Source organism: Dipodomys spectabilis, unplaced genomic scaffold (genome assembly GCF_019054845.1).
Source record: "Dipodomys spectabilis isolate Male_0828 unplaced genomic scaffold, ASM1905484v1 ptg000021l, whole genome shotgun sequence".
In the NCBI taxonomy this organism is placed as follows: Eukaryota; Metazoa; Chordata; class Mammalia; order Rodentia; family Heteromyidae; genus Dipodomys; species Dipodomys spectabilis.
In genome coordinates this window covers 9,323,634-9,343,025 of record NW_024870698.1, presented here as the reverse complement: position 1 = coordinate 9,343,025, position 19,392 = coordinate 9,323,634, and the positions used below count along the sequence as shown (strand labels likewise).

Genomic DNA, 19,392 nt, shown 5'->3' with positions numbered 1-19,392 from the left:
ATCCTAGCTACTCAGAAGAGGCTGAGATCTAAGGATCGCAGTTCAAAGCCAGCCTAGGCAGGAAAGTCTATGAAACTCTTATCACCAATAAACCACCAGAAAACTGAAGTGGTACTGTGACTCAAGTGGTAGAGTGCTTGTCTTGAACTGAAGAGCACAGGGACAGTGCCCAGGCCCAGAGTTCAAGCCCCAAAACCAACAGAAAAAAAAAAAAGAAAGAAAGAATTCCAATGAGTAAACTTAATGAAGAACATAAAAGTAGGAATATGATCAAGCTAAACTACAAACCAATAAACACCATTAGATAATACAGTACAAAACAAAGAATTACTTTGACTTGAAAGAACATTGGTGAGGGGCTGGGAAGGTGGCTCAGTGGTAGAGTGCTTGCCTTGCATGCATGAGGCCCTAGGTTCGATTCATCAGCACCACATAAGCAAAAAGAAAAAAGCCGGAAGTGGCACTGTGGCTCAAGTGGTAGAGCACTAGCCTTGAGCTGAGGGACAGCGCCCAGGCCCAGAGTTCAGACCCCACGACCGGACCCAAAAAAAACAAACATACAAAGAAAGAACATTGGTGAAAGGTAATACACTGAAAAATGGGGAAGGCTTTACATGGAGGTTCTATTCAATCTAAAATTAGCATTTTAAGACAGCTATAATTTGACAGGCAAGATTAAGAAAAAAAGACAAAAAGAATCATAAGTAAAACACTGTAAGAATATAGGAGCTATATATATAGCTTCAATTGTTCATCTTTGCTAAAGTAAAGAGAACATGAAGAAGCTGCCTAGTACGAGTGTTACTATAGTAAAAAAAAAGAAAGAAAGAAAGAAAGAAAGAAAATAAGATCATGAATGCCCAACTAATGAGTCTAGATTATAGTAACTATAGCAATGGTTCTCAAGGGTATGGCAGGACCAGTAGTATCAACATCTTCAGGGAACTTGTTAGAACTTCAAATTATTGGGTTTCTTCCCAGATCTACTGAATCAGACATTGTGAGGGTGGGCCAAGCCATCTGTGTTATAACAAGCACTCTAGCAATTCTGACACATACTAAAGTTTGAGACCACTGGACAATGGAGATCCAATATATACTTGTCTTTACAGAGCTGAGAATCAGGCTCAGGGCCTTGTACTTAATTAAGTGCTCTTCCCGTGTGCTAAATCCCAATCCCCCAATATATGCTTTTAAGTAGGAAACAGAATAACAAAATAATATTCTAAAATGTTTTTAATCAGATAATAATAGTAAAAATGGATTTAAAAAAAGGAAGTGAATAGCAATGGGAAGACTAGTTAGAAATCATGTAAGAAACAAAGGAGGAGGTAGCAATGCTCGATAGGAAATGTGCTCATTACCTTACTCATGTAAATGTAACCACTCTGTATAGTATCTTTACAAATAGATATATAATAAAAAATAATAATAAAGAAACCATGTAAGAATAAAACTCAACAACTTAGAGGCAGAAGGAGACAGACAAACTGAGACTGATGCACCGAGCCCAAGACTCGGTGATAGTGACAATAAGAACACAACGCACATAAAGAGAGATAGGAAAATGGTTTGATTTGTGTTGTTTTTAAATATTGTTTTACAGTGGTAACTAGTAACTAGTTTAGTAGAGACTTTTATAGAAAAGGGAAGCAATGTAATTTGTTGGCATTTAGAACAATGATTTCAAGACTCTAGCAGATCAAAAATGAGAATGGAATTCTGGAGAGAAGTCAGAACTGAACATATACAGAAATGATAATTAAATCCATGAGCCTGAGCAAAACTTCTAGAAAATGAAAGCTTTCAAACGACAAAAAAAATAGACTATGATGCAAAAAAAATCAAGAATTACTAAGAAATCAAAGCAGATAAAAACAAGAAGAAACAACACCAACCAAGCACTTTTCAATTCTATCTTCAACTACTAACACTCCAGACAGAAAAGATTTCACTCTGCATAAATTAGCACACTACATTCTTGTTCTACTTTACTTCTTTTCCTAATCTCACGTCATAGAATGTCCTACCTATCATCCAAACCTATGAAACTTTATCCATTTAATAAGGCCCAACTCATAATCCATGGTTGCTTGATCCAGTGGATTTGGGCTTGTGGTGGCACAGTTACACCATGGCACTAACATTCAAAATGCAAGTCAATATCCTGAGATTCAATGGGAACAAACAGGGTATGAACTGACAGCAATACTCAGAGGTCTTAACAGAGTGGAAGGTCCTAGAGAATGAGCTGACATCAGTACTTTGAGGTTGAAGAATGCATGCAGTTTCTAGCTTGTACAAACAAAAATAATAATTCAGAACTGTATGGGAACATGTCAGAGTATATGTAAGAGCTGAGAAAGCTCAGCTTAAATCCCAGTTCTCCTTACATACACCAGGTGATACAGGTAACTTAATCTCTGTTTTCTTATCTATGAAACAAGACTACTTCTCCTGTCCTTCTCAAAAAAGCACTGCCAAAATAATGTCAGATAACATGTGAGGATAAGAGCAACTTTCCTTATACCCCCTGGTATAGCACAGTACTTTCTGTCTGACCACTCAAATGGCTTTCTAGAACAAAACAATGTTCCAAACTCTAAACTCAGATGAATTCATGATGAACAATGCATAAATGCATAAATTCATATCTACACTAATCTATGAATTATTCTGATATGTAAATTTAGGATTTCTTTTGTCTTCCCTTTTTTTGCTGATGCTAGGTATTAAACTCAGTGTTTCAAGCACACTAGGAAAGCAATTTACAATTGAGCTAAACCCTCTGTCCCACCATTGTGTGTATGTGTGTTTATGTGGTAAGAATACAAATTATTACAATACAAATTACACTTGAAATAACAAATTTCAAGTGTATTATATACACATTACTAACTACTGTACAATAGATTCTCAAGACATATTATCTTATAACTGAAAGTTTGTACCCTATGATATATAAAGTAATGAATGTATTAATTAGTTTAACTGGTAATCATTTCACAATGTACACATACGTCAAGTTATCACGTTGTATACTTACCAGACAATTCTTATTTGCCAATTATCTCTTGATAAAGCTGAAGGGGAATTTTTTCAAAGAAAATTGGGGAAAGTTAGAAAAGTTGCTAAAAGGGGACTGGGAAGGTGGCTCAGTGGTAGAGTGCTTGCCTTGCATTCATGAGGCCCTGGGTTCGATTCCTCAGTACCACATAAGCAAAAAAGAAAAAAGCTGGAAGTGGCGCTGTGGCTCAAGTGGTAGAGCGCTAGCCTTGAGCTGAAGAGCTGAAGGACATTGCCCAGGCCCAGAGTTCAGGCCCCACGACAGGACCCCAAAAAAAAAAGTTGCTAAAAAAAATTCTAAACTCAAAGAAAATGAAAATCAATGAAAACATCAGTATATTTAAATATAGAAAATATTTTCCAGTTATATGATTTTTAGGGAAGAAAAATCACGTAACATTAAAGAAAGAAAAATAAATAAAACAGTTTGAGTGCATCTGACGTGTTACTAGGAAAAAAGCTATACAGTATGAGAAGACTCAGTGATGAATTATAATGAAATAGATATAAGCCTCACTAATAATACAGATCTTGGCATAATGCTTAGATCAATTTAACACAATACAAAGCAGACTAAGATATGCCACACAGTGAAGGTAATTCCATGGCCCCCTGGGCCTGTGACAGATAGGCATGTTGTCTTACTGTAATTATTAATAGCACCTTCACCAACTCTCCAAAGTAGGCCACTTTAGACAATGAATTAATTATGTTGCCTATTTATAATAGCACTTCTATAAGATTAACAGTATTAATGGTACAGTAAGACACAATTAATTTGTCTGTGAAATGGGGACAGGTTCTGTAGACACTCGATTTCAGACATCTTTTAGAAGATGAGACAAGATGTGAATGTGCTAAGCTCTCAAAAAATACATTACATAAATGCAATGCCATGCTGTGATCCTGAAAATGCTCAGGGAAGGAGGGGGAGAAGAGCAGGACTGGCAGTACAGTCAGGCTAGAAATGAAGAAGTCCAGATGCACCATCCTGATTCACACTCCTACTCTTCTGCCCCCTTCCAGTCTGTAACAATGTTGCATATAAAATGCCGTGAAAGCAAATTAGAAATTAATGGCACAAGAATGAGAAATTATTTTTAATGAAAATGTGTAATTTACATGCATTCTAAAGTAAACAGAATTTGTGAGAAGGGGTTTAAAAAAAGATTAACCAGTTGAAGCAGGCGTTTCAATAATATCCCCACCCCAAAACAGCCAAAGGCACTAAGTTAGACATCTTGCTCAGTGCCACTATTAAACAAAGTCACAAATGTTTAGTTCTTTCCAGACTCATCTTAGACTACATCAGCCACTCTTCCAGTTTTTTACTAGGTTGTATTTAAGAGTATATTTAGCATTTTAAGTACATCGTTCTATAAAATTTATACTGTGACGCTTAAATTCCTACTCCACTAGAAAAACATGAAACTGAACTATAATGTACTAATGGGGACTCTAATATGCTATGACTTAGACAGTCTAACAAAAGCAGAACCCATTATAATGAAACAGAATTGTGAAAGTAGAAGTAAAACAGACTGAATGATAAAAAATGGTAGGGTAAAAAGTTTTTAGGTACTATACTGTTTGCTTTGAGGAACAAGTGGATGCTAGCCTTGAGCTGAAGAGCTGAGAGACAGCGCCTAGGCCCAGAGTTCAGGCCCACAACCGGACCCAAAAAAAAAGAAAATAGGATGTTGGGGGGTAATAGACCACAATGGCCTTACCTTCATGAGTGGAAAGGATGTCATTATAAAAGGCCAAAGTTTATCCCTTTAGTCTCATCTGCCATGTAATCAAAGTGTCCCTCCTCTCCAAAAGACACAGCATTCAGGGAGCCATCGTGGGACCAGAATCATCAAACTTACTGGTACCTTGGTACTGAACATCCTAGCCTCCAAAACTGTAAGGTGTCCATTATAGATTACCCAGTCTGTAAAATTCTGTTATAAAGGCACAAATTAGACATGGCTACATTGCCAGCGTAGTTCTCTGAGCATTTCTCTAGCACAGGCATTAACCCTACTTCCAAGAGGCATATCTTATGGTACTGGGGATTATGTTTCCAAAACATATGTTTTTGAAAGACACATTTCAATCTGTTCACCCCTTTATAGAGAAAGTCTGTTCACTCCTAATTTAGAAGAATTGAGGAGACATAGGTGCAGAAGTGATATTGAACAGTAAGAAATCTAAAATGAAAGAGCTTTAACCATACTAAATTTATTTTTTTGCGGGGGGGGAGGGGGGTCCGGTCGTGGGGCCTGAACTCTGGGCCTGGGCGCTGTCCCTCAGCTCTTCAGCTCAAAGCTAACACTCTACCACTTGAGCCACAGTGCCACTTCCGGCTTTTTTCTTTTTTGCTTATGTGGTGCTGAGGAATCGAACCCAGGGCCTCATGCATGCAAGGCAAGCACTCTACCACTGAGCCACCTTCCCAGCCCCCCATACTAAATTTAAAGCAACAGAAAGAGTCTTCAAAAATATCAAGGGTGGGGCTGGGAAAGTGGCTCAGTGGTAGAGTGCTTGCCTTGCATGCTCGAGGCCCTGGGTTCGATTCCTCAGCACCACATAAGCAAAAAGAAAAAAAGCCGGAAGTGGCGCTGTGGCTCAAGTGGTAGAGCACTAGCCTTGAGCTGAAAGAGCTGAGGGACAGTGCCCAGGCCCAGAGTTCAGGCCCCATGACCGGACCCAAAAAAAAAAACAAGAATGTTGAAATTTGTCAGGTACCCACTGACAAAACTTTAAAAAAATATATATATATCAAGGGTGACACTGATCAAGATGCACTGTATACATAAACTGCTTTGTTAAATGGCCAACTCTTGGATAATTACTTAAACATAATAAAAAATAAGTATCAGGAAGAAAGTAATACATGTAGATCATACAAACTGGCTTAGAGATACAAGAATCAGGAGTAACCGGAAACCAGACAGGCATTCCCAAAACAAATACTTTGCACAGCAGATCAAGAATTTATCTTTAAGGAATATTATTGCTGCTGGGTGCTGGTGGTGCCCAGATTACACCTGTAATCCTAGCTACTCAGGAGGCTGAGATCTGAGGATTATGGTCAAAGCCAGCCTGGGCAGGAAAGTCCATGAGACTGAGACTCTTATCTCCAATTAACCACCAGAAAACCAGAAGTGGCATTGTGGTGCAAGTGACAGAGTGCTCGCCTTGAGCTGAAGAGCACAGGGACAGCCCCCAGGCTGAGAGATCACGCCACATGACCAACAAAAAAAAAAAAAAAAGAATATTATTGTTTAACAACAATTTATTATTTATTGTAATAACACTGTTAGAAAACAATGTTATTAGAGGGTATCACTGCCATATCACATTATATAATACAGGAGATAATGTAATTTACTATACATGAAGCATGTCAACTGACAAACACAACAAAGAAATTAAAAAGGAAGGCCTTAAAAGTTCTAATTGATTAAAATGAGACCACGAACAAATAAAGAAAACAACTTCTATGAAGAAACTAAGAACTTTGGAAATACCAGGAAAATGATAGGAATATTTAAGAACTAAAGACAGGCCGGGTGTTGGCTCACATCTGTAATCCTAGCTACTCAGGAGGCTGAGATCTGAGGATCACGGTTCAAAGCCAGCCCAGGTGGGAAAGTCCATGAGACTCTTATCTCCAATAAACCACTCACAAAACTGGAAGTGGCACTGTGGCTCAAGTGGTAGAACATTAGCCTTGAGCTGAAGAGCTTAGGAATAGCGCCCAGGCCCACAGTTCAAGCTCCATGACCGACAAAGAAAAAAGAACTAAAGACAGCAGGTATAGTAAATTAGTAAATCAGTAAAGTGTCTCTCCCAGTTGTCTCTGTCATGTACAATCCTCTCTCACAGATTCTGAGCTTAGCCAATTGCCTCGCTTTTCACCAATCTGATATTAGCAAGCATTGGCAAGCAGAAGTCTTGTAAGCACTAGTGCATAGGAACTCATCTTCTTGTAATACCAGTACTTGGAAGCCAGCTGTCAGGCTATAATAAAGCTCAAGCCAGGCTCCTGAATGATGAGAGGCACAGAAGGAGATATCATGCTGGTTAGAAGGATATCTTAGGTTATACAGTCCCAGCCCTCACAAATGAATGCTGATTGCCATTAATGACCTCAGCCCATTTCTACATGAACAGAAAAACTGTCCAGCTGAACACAGCCAATTCACAGAATTAAAGAAACAATAAACTGTTGTCATTATGTTATATTATGGGTTGTCTGTAAAGCAACAGTACATAACTGACACAGTCAGAACAGGATATGTGTTTAAGAAATCCCAGAGTATTGGGCACCAGGGGCTCACGCCTGTAATCCTAGCTACTCCGAAGGCTGTGATCCTCAGATCACAGCTCAGAGACAGACAGGGCAGGAAAGTCCATGAGACTTATCTCCAATAAACCACCAGAAAACTGGAAGTGGCACTGTAGAGCTCAAGTGGTAGAGTGCTTGCCTTGAGCGTAAGAGCTGACAGACAGTGCCAAGGCCCAGAGTTCAAGCCCCATGACCAACAAAAAGAGAAAATTAAAAAAAAAAAAGAAATCCGTATGACACCGATGGTATTTTTATACCTGGGAAGAACCAGACATGGTAGTATCCTACAAAGCTATTCAGCAGACTAAGGTAGGAAGATCTCTTGAACTCAAGAGTTTGAGAACAAACTAGATAATATATCAAGACACCAGTCTTAAAAAAGAAACAAGAAAAAAAACTGACAAGCCTTGTATATAAATAGACATTTTAAAAAAAGAAAGCTATTTAAATATTGAGGGTAAAATTAAAGCATAAAAAGAGAACAAAGGAAATAAAAAGGGCTGGGCATGGCAGTGTACATCTGTAATCCCAGTTCTGTAATCCCAGCTTCTCAGTAAGTAGACACTAAATCAGAGTTCTATGCCAGAAAATAAAAAAAGTTATCAAGACTTTCTCTCCACAAACAAGCAAGTATAGTGGATCATTTCTTTAACCCCAGAGACAAGGGAGGCATACACATTGAGGCCAGCCACAGGCAAAAACACAAAACCCTATCTAAGAAAAACTAATGCTAAAAATGGTTCAGAGTCCTAGTAGAAGTCGTGAGGCCCTAAGTTAAACCCCATAATCACCCAAAAATAAAAGGAAAAGGAAAGAAAAAAGCTTAAGATACTAAAGGCTTGTAAGCTGAGTCATGAGAAGCAAAAGGAAAACAAGACTAGCAACACAGTGAGTCTCTTGTAAGAAAACACAGGGAAAAGCTTTCCACCTACTTCATCACTCTCATCTACTTCAATTCCACCATCTTTGTCATCATCCATTTGTTTATGGATCGTCTGAAGAGCTTCCAGACTAAATCTATCTTCTTCTGTGAAGCATGGTGGATTCAGTGACATGCAGGGATCTAAAATAAAACAAACAACAATTACTAACTTGCCACACCAAAACGCAAGCTATAGTAAAATGAGGCATTTTAAAAGGAAGAAAAATGCAATAAAATTAAACTTCAGACTAAGAAGCTTGAAATATCAAAATGAAAAAAATATAATGTATGAACACAACTGACTAAAAATAAATAATCCTACTTGCAGTTTCCTCTGTTTGCAAAGCTCTTTTTTCTTAAATACATCCATGGTAAACAAACACCTTTCATTCTAACTCTGTTCCTCCTAAACTAACCTTCTCCTTTACTCTCTATTTGATTTTTCTTCATAGGACTCTATCAGAATACTACATTATCTATTTCTTTGTTTCCTTATTAATTTCCAAACTGTAAGTCAATCATGAGATCATAGGTTTTAATTTGATTGTTCCTCTTTCCAACATAGTTATATCACTATATATATGAACATTATTACAATGGGGTAACTAATAAATGATGTGCCTGACTCTTACATGTAAGCAATTGGCCTGATGAAAAAGAACTAGACTTTAGTAAGTGTATACAGAAAAAAAGAACAACGAAAACAAATTCAAGTGGAACCCACAAAAAACACAATTTGTCGAGCAAAGGCATTTTCAATTGGAAGAACTTAGGTCTGCTCTCTTCTTCCTCTTCTTTTCAAGCCCTCCCAACTACTACTGGTAGGTACTGGATGGGAGAGGGGCAGGAACATTAACTACAATGCACAGGCAAGAGGTACACAACCAAGAACTATTCTCCCACTAGCCCACAGTACCTCCTGAGGGACAGAAGAAAACACTAGAAGTGTTGGTGGAGTAGCAATAGGATATAAATCTGTAAAGACAGCCTGGGGCTGTCAGTGAAGCATGACAGACATCAGTGAAAAGATTCTAAAAGAAGCCACTGATGGTTTTTAAGTAAGACAATACCTCCAATTAAGACTGTAGATCACGGTAGAGTACCTGCCTAGCATGTACCTAACCCTCCATTCTATCCCCAGATGGAAACACAGCAAAAGAAAACAGAAGAGTGCCATGAGGAAAAATGTCACAGGAAAAAATATTAAGGAATTAGCTTATATTTTATACAGCACAAATTCTTTCTCATAATCACATTTTAGCGAGAAAAAACACATAATTGTATTTATCTGTACTACATAATATATAGACTATATCTCCTATTTGTGCTTTAACACAGTGACTCATCTTTGTAGGGTGATTAACTGGACCTCTGCATAGTAATAAGACTATAGCAATATAGTTATAAGGACTAAGAGTAGTAATCCATATTTTTGTTTTGTTTCAGTATGCATTTCAGCTTATGCAAATTATACTATACCAATATTTTTAAATAGAGATAATGCTTGTAATTCTGTTTTCTTAAACATCTTTTTCTAGAAAGAAATAAGCTCCTTATTCTTCTGTAGCCCAAATTTTACTTTTACTTTTTTGTTCTTTTGCTGGGGGCTTGAACTCAGGGCCTAGGCACTGTCCCTAAGTTTTCATGCTCAAGGCTAGAGCTCAATTTTACTTTTTAATGGACTTCATTATAAATGATGCTATTAATATCACATCATATTACACTGTCACATTGTTATAAGCCAAGTCAATAATTTACACTAAAGTTCATTTGTGGTATTGCATATTTTATGGGTTTGAGTAAATGTAACATGTAGCTATTATGATAGCATATCGAACAGCATCACTGTACCCCAAATCTCCTGTGCTTAACATGCTTGGTCCTCATTCCCCTCACCCTGGCAACTGCTCATCTTTTTACTATCTCAACTAGCCTTTTCCAGGATGTCATATAATTTGAATCATCTGTGTGTAGTTTTTTTCATTTTGGCTTCTTTCAATTAGTAAAATGCCCATTAAGATTCCACCACATGGCTATCATGGCTTGATAGCTCATTTTCTTTTTAGCACTAAGTAATAGTGCACAGTCTGGATATGCCTCGGTTTCTTTCTATCCACTCCGTGCTTCCAAATTCTGCACTTACAATAAAGTTGATACAAAATATCAATATCCAAGTATTTGCATGGATATGGTTTCCTGACTTTGGGATAAACACCCAGAAATGCAATTGCTAGACTGTATGGCAGACTGTAACTAATTCTCAAGAAACTACCAAGTTGACTTCCAAGGTGGCTGTACTAGTATGAGTTCCTACTGGCAATGAATGAGAATTCCTCTTGCTCCACAGCTCATGGGTATCTATTGTTGTTGCTCTGGAAGAACATACTAGCAGGTGTATATGTTTTATCATTTTAATGTTCTTTTCTCTGATAAATTATGTTGTGGAATGTTTTTTCATATAGTTACTTGACATCAGTATCTCTTCTGGAATAGGAGCTGTGTTTTGTTTTAATGAGGAGACAAGTTTGCTACCAAAAAATGTTTATCACATCAGTCCAAATAGAAAATTATAGAGTACAAATTACACAAGGGGGGGGGGGGGGGGGGAATAAAGGTCACACTGAAGAGACAACTGAATGACATATGGCTGACATGTTAGACCTAAAAGCTGTCTAGATAAAACAAAGCTACATTTCTCTTCAATTTAGCTGAGTTAGACCAAAAACAGTTACAAAATGCATCAAATGATTTTTATTATATCTGGAAGATAAATATGCCATATTTTCTATTTTGTCATCCCAGTCAACTGACAGATGTAAGGAATATAGTTTAGAAACCTAAGAAAATAAGAGCTCTAAAGGGAAAAAAATGAAACTATAGAAATGGAAATGCAGTGTTTAGAGCTAATTTTCCTTCTATGATACCATTTTAGTCAGTGAATTTAAATGCAGAAAAGAACTAAGAAGTGAGCCAGGTGACTTAATCATAAACCAATTAATGTAGCCCACTAACAATGAACAGCATCAGATGGTGCCAAGATCTTGGCTTACCATCTTGGCAACTATTTATGAATCTCATGATTAGGATATTCTTAATTACCACAACTGAAAAAAAAATTTAAGTGTTGTTTTTATTTGTATTTATTGCTTTTTCTAAGAGTTCAAGCATGAATCAAATGTTCCAACTTCAGTACTTTTAGGAAAAACTTTCTCTAATATCTTCAGGGATAATCTACTGGTATCATTTTTTTCAATATTCTAAAACTAGAAAGGAAAACAATGCCTTCTTTTTCTTCTAATGACCTCTCTACATAGTCTATCTTATATTCCCAATATTCTTTAATGCTGCTAGGATTTAGCATACGAAAACATCCTGTACATAGGATTATCAGTCATTCTCAAAAACACAAATATAATTAGTAATAATTAGTATGGCATATTTTTCTCAAGTACATAACAGGCCTTCAAAATATGCTAGAATTTGCTGAGAACATTTCACATGCCAGAACAACAAATGAGAAAGAGAAGTTGGCATTGGATTTGTACATATAATACTATACTAGACTGGCATATAAATGCAGGCAGAAGGTTCTAGAATGTCTAATACCTACTCAGACATTTGAAAAGTTCAACAGTTAAACAAGATACACTTTCTAATGGAGGGCTGAAAAACAAATGTAAATATATCTAACTATGACATAAGTATTATGACTCTTTCTGAAAACTTCTTGGTTGATGAATAACACTTGGAGATGCAAACCTCTATAATCACTAATTGTAGAAAATCCCTGTTAGTTTACCTGGAAAGAAGTTGCCCCTGACTGCTATTTAAAAATTCCACTGAAAAACTGCTCCTTTCACCTGTATATTCCAAGTGTTTGAACTAAAGTATCATATAACGTATCAATTTCTTAGGTTCAACCTTCTCATTTTCTAAAAATATTTTAAAATTTGCTACTTCTAAGCTACTTTACTCCCATTTATCCCCCAACCTACCACCATACTACAAAGCAGCTTAAGTTCCTGCTAATCTTTTCTGTAAGAGCCATAAGTAATTCCCATCCCAAAACTAAATTAATATGAAACTTCTCATTGCCTAGCAAATTCTTCTACCCAAAAAATATCCACACTTCAATTCATAATTAACCAATATGTTCCTTCACTGCACATAAATAAGAGTAGGAGTCTTTAAACAACTATATTTATTTCTATATGCACTGATACCTGTATTTTTTCTATTTTCTTTTATACCATAAGCTCCTAGAAAGCAAAAATATATTGTATCATCTATCATGTGGGAAAATATTTTTGACTAATGTGGAAAAAAAAAAGCATACAGGTTCATTCACACATTTATTTATTGACTCCTGGCTTCCTAGAATGCTATTAAAAAATGTTTTAGTTGTATGCCAAAGGCTCATGCCTAAAATCCTAGTTACTAGGTTCAATTCCTTGGTAGCACATAAGCAAAAAAATAAAATGAACTTTTTAAAAGATTGTTATTAATTCCAAACAATATGTTGTTAAGATCCAAGAACAATCCATTAGGCTGGGGATGTAATTCAGTGGCAGAACACATGTCTAGCAGGCACAAGGCCTACGGTTCAGTCCCCAGTACCACAAGAGCAATTTGTTGCTTTATTTTCAGCAGTTCAGAATTTATTATCATTAAAATAAAATCAGAATCACAGTATTATAGATGAATAATACAAGGGAACCAAAAGAGTATTCACTTCATTTCACACTGCCACATACTACATGTAACTTTAGAAAATTATTTAGCCTCCTTGCATTAAGTTCTTCATCTACAAAATGGAAATAACAGCAACCTTGCCAGATTGATGTCAGAATTAAGTGAGATAGATAGATAGATAGATAGATAGATAGATCACCAAGCAGTTTGTGTAATATATCTGGAACTCAAAGCTAACCCTTAAAAGATAACTGGGGTAACTGGGCACCAATGGTTCACACCCGTGATCCTAGTTACTCAGGAAGCTGAGATCTGAGGCTCACAGTTCAATGCCAGCCCAGTGAGGAAAGTCCTTGAGACTCTTATCTCCAACTAAGCACGAAGAAGAAGAAAGAAGAAAAAGGAGGAGGAGGAGGAAAGAAGAAAGAAGGAAGGAAGGAAGGAAGGAAGGAAGGAAGGAAGGAAGGAAGGAAGGAAGGAAGGAAGGAAGGAAGGAAGGAAGGAAGGAAGGAGGAGGAAGAGGAGGAGGAGGAAAGAAAGAAAGAAAGAAAGAAAGAGAGAAAGAAAGAGAGAAAGAAAGAGAGAAAGAAAGAGAGAAAGAAAGAGAGAAAGAAAGAGAGAAAGAAAGAGAGAAAGAAAGAGAGAAAGAAAGAGAGAGAAGAAAGAGAGAAAGAAAGAGAGAAAGAAAGAAAGAAAAAGAAAGAAGACCCAAGTGGAGCTGTGGCTCAAGAGGTAAAGCAATAGCCCTAAGAAAAAAAAAGCTCAGGTACAGCACCCAGGTCCTGAATTTAAACCCAAGGACAGGCACAAAATATAAAGGTAACTGTTGCTAGATTATCTAGAGAGGTGAAGTGCCTACAATAACTAGCTAATAAATGTCATAGTGGGAATTTCATAATATATTTCATAATGTAATCTGTCTAATATTTCTATTATATTACTATGTAATTATAAAAAATAACAGATTTAACTAAATACTTTCTGACAAAACTAAACATTCCCTAAAATACAAACAGCAAAGACAATGAATGAAAGCAGCACTTACTGAGTGACTGTTATAAAAAACATTGAGTACTTGACTTGATTATTTAATTCAAGTACTTCCACTAACTCTGTCATGTCAGTGTCGTATTTCTTCTCTTGATGAGTAAACCACAGTTCTCATAGGTAATTTACCCTAAGTCAAACAGCTGGTTAACTGTCCCAAACCAAAGAACCTCATCTTTTCCTTTCCTACATCCCACACACAGCCTGTCAAAAGAAAAAGATCTACTAGCTGTAAAAAATACTTAAAAAGAATATTTTGAATGCAAATTCCAAAACAAGAACCTAAGGACAGGGTCACTAAAATTATTACTAAACGGATAAATCCTCCTAAAAGTATTATTTTTAAAAAGAAAATTCTCATTTAGATGTTTTGCTATGTGTTTATTAATTGTGTAAGCAACTATTATATGAAATTTGCAGTTTTTTAAAGAAAACAAATCCACATTTCCAATCAGCAGAGTACATTTACCCCCAAAAACTTGATCACAGCAACAAAAACATGGAATTCCCTTTGTCCAACTGTTCCACATAAGAAAACCTATACTACCATCATAAAGGAAGAGGAGTTACTTATGTACAACAGCACGAATACAAGGCCACAACCAGAGAATAGATGTTTAGTGATATTTGTAAATCAAATATCTAAGTTGAGAACTGCTTACACAGTGTATATAAAACCAGCTAAGCATGTAAAGTTCATGGCTCACATCTGTAATCCTAGCTATTCAAGAGGCTGATCATTGGACATCAGCACTGTACAGAAAAGACCATAAGACTTCCACTCAAATTAACTTGCAAAATGCTGGACTGGAGGCATGGCTCAAGTGACAAAGCACCAGCTGTGATGAAGTATACCTCAAGTAATTACAAGCTCCTGAGCTCAAGAATGGGTATCAACAAACTGCCAGTCAACCCTTTTAGTCATTAAAACTCAAAAGCAGAAAAGATGTTTATTTGGTAAGAGAAAAAAATCTCACAAAACCCCTATTATATTACAAATAAAATTAAAATACTAGCTTGTAAATTCAGCTTTCAAAATACCAAGCTCTAAACCTATATGTAAAGTTTTTTAACTTACTGATAATTAAAAACACTAAAGCAGAAATATAATGATGTGTCTTAATTTTGAAGAAACTATCTTCCTTCAATTTTTTTTATAGCCTGTTTAAGATACCCAAAAGCAGCGGGGAAATTGGAGATGTCATGACTCTGAGCACTGCAAGAAGCCTTCATAAACAGCTGAATCAGGAAAGGTATCTGTTTAATAGTTTATAACACAACTGACACTGCTAGCATTTTCATGTTTTATATGTGCTATAAAACAGCTGTAATTTTCAGAAATGTTTTATAAATTATTTTATTATAATTATTTTATTAAACGTTTATATATTATTTATATTTTTCAAATATTCATAAGTATTAGAAATGATCTTTATTTGCTGTAAAATAGGTAGATGAAAAGAGTTTGGTACCAAGAATGCTTGAATATTCTTAATACACAGAAAACCTTGTTTATACCTAAAATGCCAATTAAAATCTCTCTTTCCTATGCAACTGTTTACTTCAACTCAATCTTTCCTAGTAATGATTTAGGAATGGGTTCTCTCTCTAAACATTAGGTTTTACAGAAGATAATACTGAATGCTATAAAATGATTCCATCCATATCAAAATACATGAATACAAATTAAATCTCCCCTTCCTAACTAAAGATTTCTCCTTAGGAAGAAACACACATTACTCCAAAAATTCAGCAACTGTCTAAAAAACTCATAATATAATTTTTTACCCAAAAGAATTACCCAAAGAAGAGTAACACTTTCTTCATATTCATAATAGCTTAATTTCTTCCATTTAGGGTAGAATTAAGCTTTGGAAACTGCTCGAGTAATAAATCTGCAGATTATCAAAATATCACCCCAAAAATCCATTTCTAGTACAGATTTTCATGTAGCCTATGAACTATAAAATACATCAGCTTTCAAACTTAAGATTTGTACTTTTTGGAATATACCATTTTTTATTGTCATCTAAAAAATAACTAACAATTTGTTTCAGAATAAAAAGTATTAAAGATATGAAATTGCCAAATGTGTATATGTGTGTGAGCACATTAGATTTAACTTAAGCAGTAACTTAAGTTGTTAAATATAAAGACAACATAACTTAAGGTAACAATATTCTTTTTTCAAACATTTTCCAAAATACTGTTTTTTAAGTAAAAACTAAAACCAATACAAATTGACTTGTATAGTTTGCTCAGTCCTATGTTTCAATTGTGTATACTATCATAAGAAACACACAGAGATAGTGTGTATTTACTGAATAAATGATGCAAGGTAAACATTTAATAGGTGGTCATGCAATGAGGTGATCTGTATTTATATTTGGCTGGCTTAATTGTACTAGAAAATTTCATTGGTTCCCCTCTATGGAACAATCAACAAAAATAACCAAACTACAGGATGTGACAACATACTAGGCATTTGAGTTGGCAACAAGCAACTCCATTCTTACAAATGTGCATGCCAAAACTCTGCAATCATTCCTCTTCTCATTCTGTCCAACATCAAGAAATCTGTAAGATCTACCTTCAATACATCCTCCAGACTACTCTTTTCAGAGCACCATGACTGGTGGCATCGATTACTGTTCTTGTCTTTGGATGTCTTCCCTCCTCTTCTCCACTCATAATCACTCCCCTACAAACACTCTCAATTTCCTTGCCTTTCTCTCATTTTATCACACATGGTTAGCAAAGCTGCAACCCTGGTTAAACTGAATTCTCCTTCCACTCTGCACTGACACCATGCATCTAAACCCAGCTGATCATGCTTTGAATTAATAACCACAGAACTCAATTAAAGCTGTCAAGCAAGCATATTCTTAAATTCCTGGTCTATTTACACTCCCACTCTATTTCACACCTTCTTGATCCTAAACCTTAACTTGCCTCCTCCTCAACCTTACTCAGACAAGGACTGCTAGCTATACTTCAATGGAAGAAAACAAAATTAATGAACCTATCCAAAGAGAACTTCATAAGGCCCTATTACAGGTGGATTACAGAACCACCTCTCCAGAGTCTGTATCTTCATATTGTGTCTCTTGCCTACATTTCATCCCATTTAACACCTCATTTTAGGAATTTATCCTTAAAATTATTCTACAAATGAATGACTGCCATTAGTCTGTAAGCATACTGGTGTTCCTCCATTTTTAGAAAAAAAATGTAATACTAACTGTTCTGAGTCTTTTTTCATCTTGCAGAAAATAGGCTTAAATGTTTTCAGGCTTGAAAACATTCCTAATGACCATCTTCAGTTTCTCTCCTCTTTTTCTCTTTTAAGGTGAGGAAAAAATCTATAACTTCTATCTTACTAAATCAAATAATCATCTATCTCACGCTTCAAGTTACTTTGCCCACAAGTAATCACTTGACAGAACTGATCATTTTCTTAGTTTCCAAGACAATGCAACAATTCTCTAGGCTGATTATCCCTTTCCTCCTCCTACAAAGGGCAGGAGGAAAACACCTGACGATCGCGATTGTATGCATTATTTGACTATAATATATAAATCTACTAAGACATCAAATATGTGCTTTAACCAAGAACCACTTACTGCATGTCAACTATACTTTAAAAATTATTTTTATTACAAACTGTCAGTATTCACATACCACTCCTATTCTACAAGAGTAAGATTGTTCACAAATAAGGATCACAGGGATATTAAACTTGATTTTAGACCACAGAATGAAAAAAATTCCTGGTCACTGAGAAGATTTAGCTCAATTCTTATATAATTATCTCTCAATGATAGTCTACCATTTTTCAGTTAAATATTTACTCTCCTAACAAAAGAGAAAATCAACTGGGTGGTGTAGTTTGACATTCTTTTTATCACGAACTATTACATCATCAGAAATAACCTGCTGACTTCCTTGTTTTTTCTCCAAATGCAACATTTGAAAATGCCTTTTATTATTCTTAGCACTCTCTGCAAACCTCAGCTGTTTGGTTTTTTTAATTAAAATGATAGCTGTAAAAGATTTGTCCCATATTCTTATTTAGTAACAGTTATGCATCATATTTTCTCTTTAATAACTTTGTACCCTCTCAATTAGCATCAATTTGAATCAGGTATTTCAACAAATACTAAGTATCACTTAAAACATGTAGGAAAGTTAATTCATTTAAATATTTGCCAAAATCGATCATATTTATCTGTGTCTATGTGTGTACAAACAATTGAGCTAGCATACTTCATTAAAATAAAATGCCTGCAGATCTTCTCTGGTTATTTAACAGCAGCAAGAGACTCATGGAGATTGGGTGGGATGGCGTCCCTGTGAGATTTGTGTTTTGTATTCAGGCAGTTGCAGAAAGTGGATTTAAGGATAACCGACTAAAAGCAAGGAAACAAGTTGTTTATTATCTCAAGCAATGGGAGAGAACATAAACTAAAGCTGTGCTAAAAGTGAGTCAGAAAGAAGTATTTAGAAGATTAAATTTCACTAACTCACACAACTCTCACTAGTATCACTGTGGTATACAGCCTCTATAACAGAGATGGCATCAAATAAGAAAAGACCTTATTCATTACCCAACATAAAGTTTACTACCACTTTCCTTTGAATTTCATAATTTTAGGAAAAGAGACATGAAGTAAATATTTAAGTAATCAGATACTAAACTCATACTATCATAAACCTTTATTTCTGTACCTGTTTAACAACAAGGATCCAAGAAAACTCCACCTTCCAAAATTCCGGATGGGAACAAATGCAACAGCTTCCTCTTAACTCATGACAAACAGATGAGAACGAGATTCAGGCGGCATCAAATAGGTAGAACTGGGCCTAGAAGGATGTGTGGTCAAAAAGACTAACAATCACTCATTCTTCCTGCCTGCAGAACTCATTCAGAAATTTCTAAGAAATGGTTTCAAATGATCTAGAATGAGATAAAAGAAGTCATTCATAAAACATTATTGAACATTTTAAGTAATACTAGCTGACTGCTGTGTAGGTCGTCTACTGAAAAGTCTTTCCTATTATCACCATAATCATGGCAAAAAAAATTAGCTCCTACTGAAAGAAACAGCTTTGTCACTAAAAGATGGGGTTTCTATCCTAAGGGGAGCCATACTCTTAGCAATTAAAGGTGAAGTTGTTTCAGCAATCTAAAAGTGATCAATATGCTAGGTCAGTCTCTTAAACATAGCTCTCACTACTTCGGACAGGAAGGAGAAACAACAACAAAAACAGGAAATCTAGATCCCTCTCTTCATTCTGCTGCCATTTCCCTAAGAGACAACCTCCA

At 35.8% G+C, this 19,392-nt stretch overlaps 1 protein-coding gene across 2 annotated transcripts in view; it reads right to left on the bottom strand.

The window, feature by feature from the left end:
* Nucleotides 1–19,392, bottom strand: part of Stim2 (stromal interaction molecule 2) — a 106,695-nt gene that overhangs the window by 61,520 nt on the left and 25,783 nt on the right. For both annotated transcript variants that reach the window (XM_042674750.1, XM_042674752.1), the window contains exon 2: nucleotides 8,338–8,468. In XM_042674750.1, coding sequence (XP_042530684.1) covers nucleotides 8,338–8,468 — 131 coding nt within the window. The remainder of the gene's footprint in view (nucleotides 1–8,337; nucleotides 8,469–19,392) is intronic.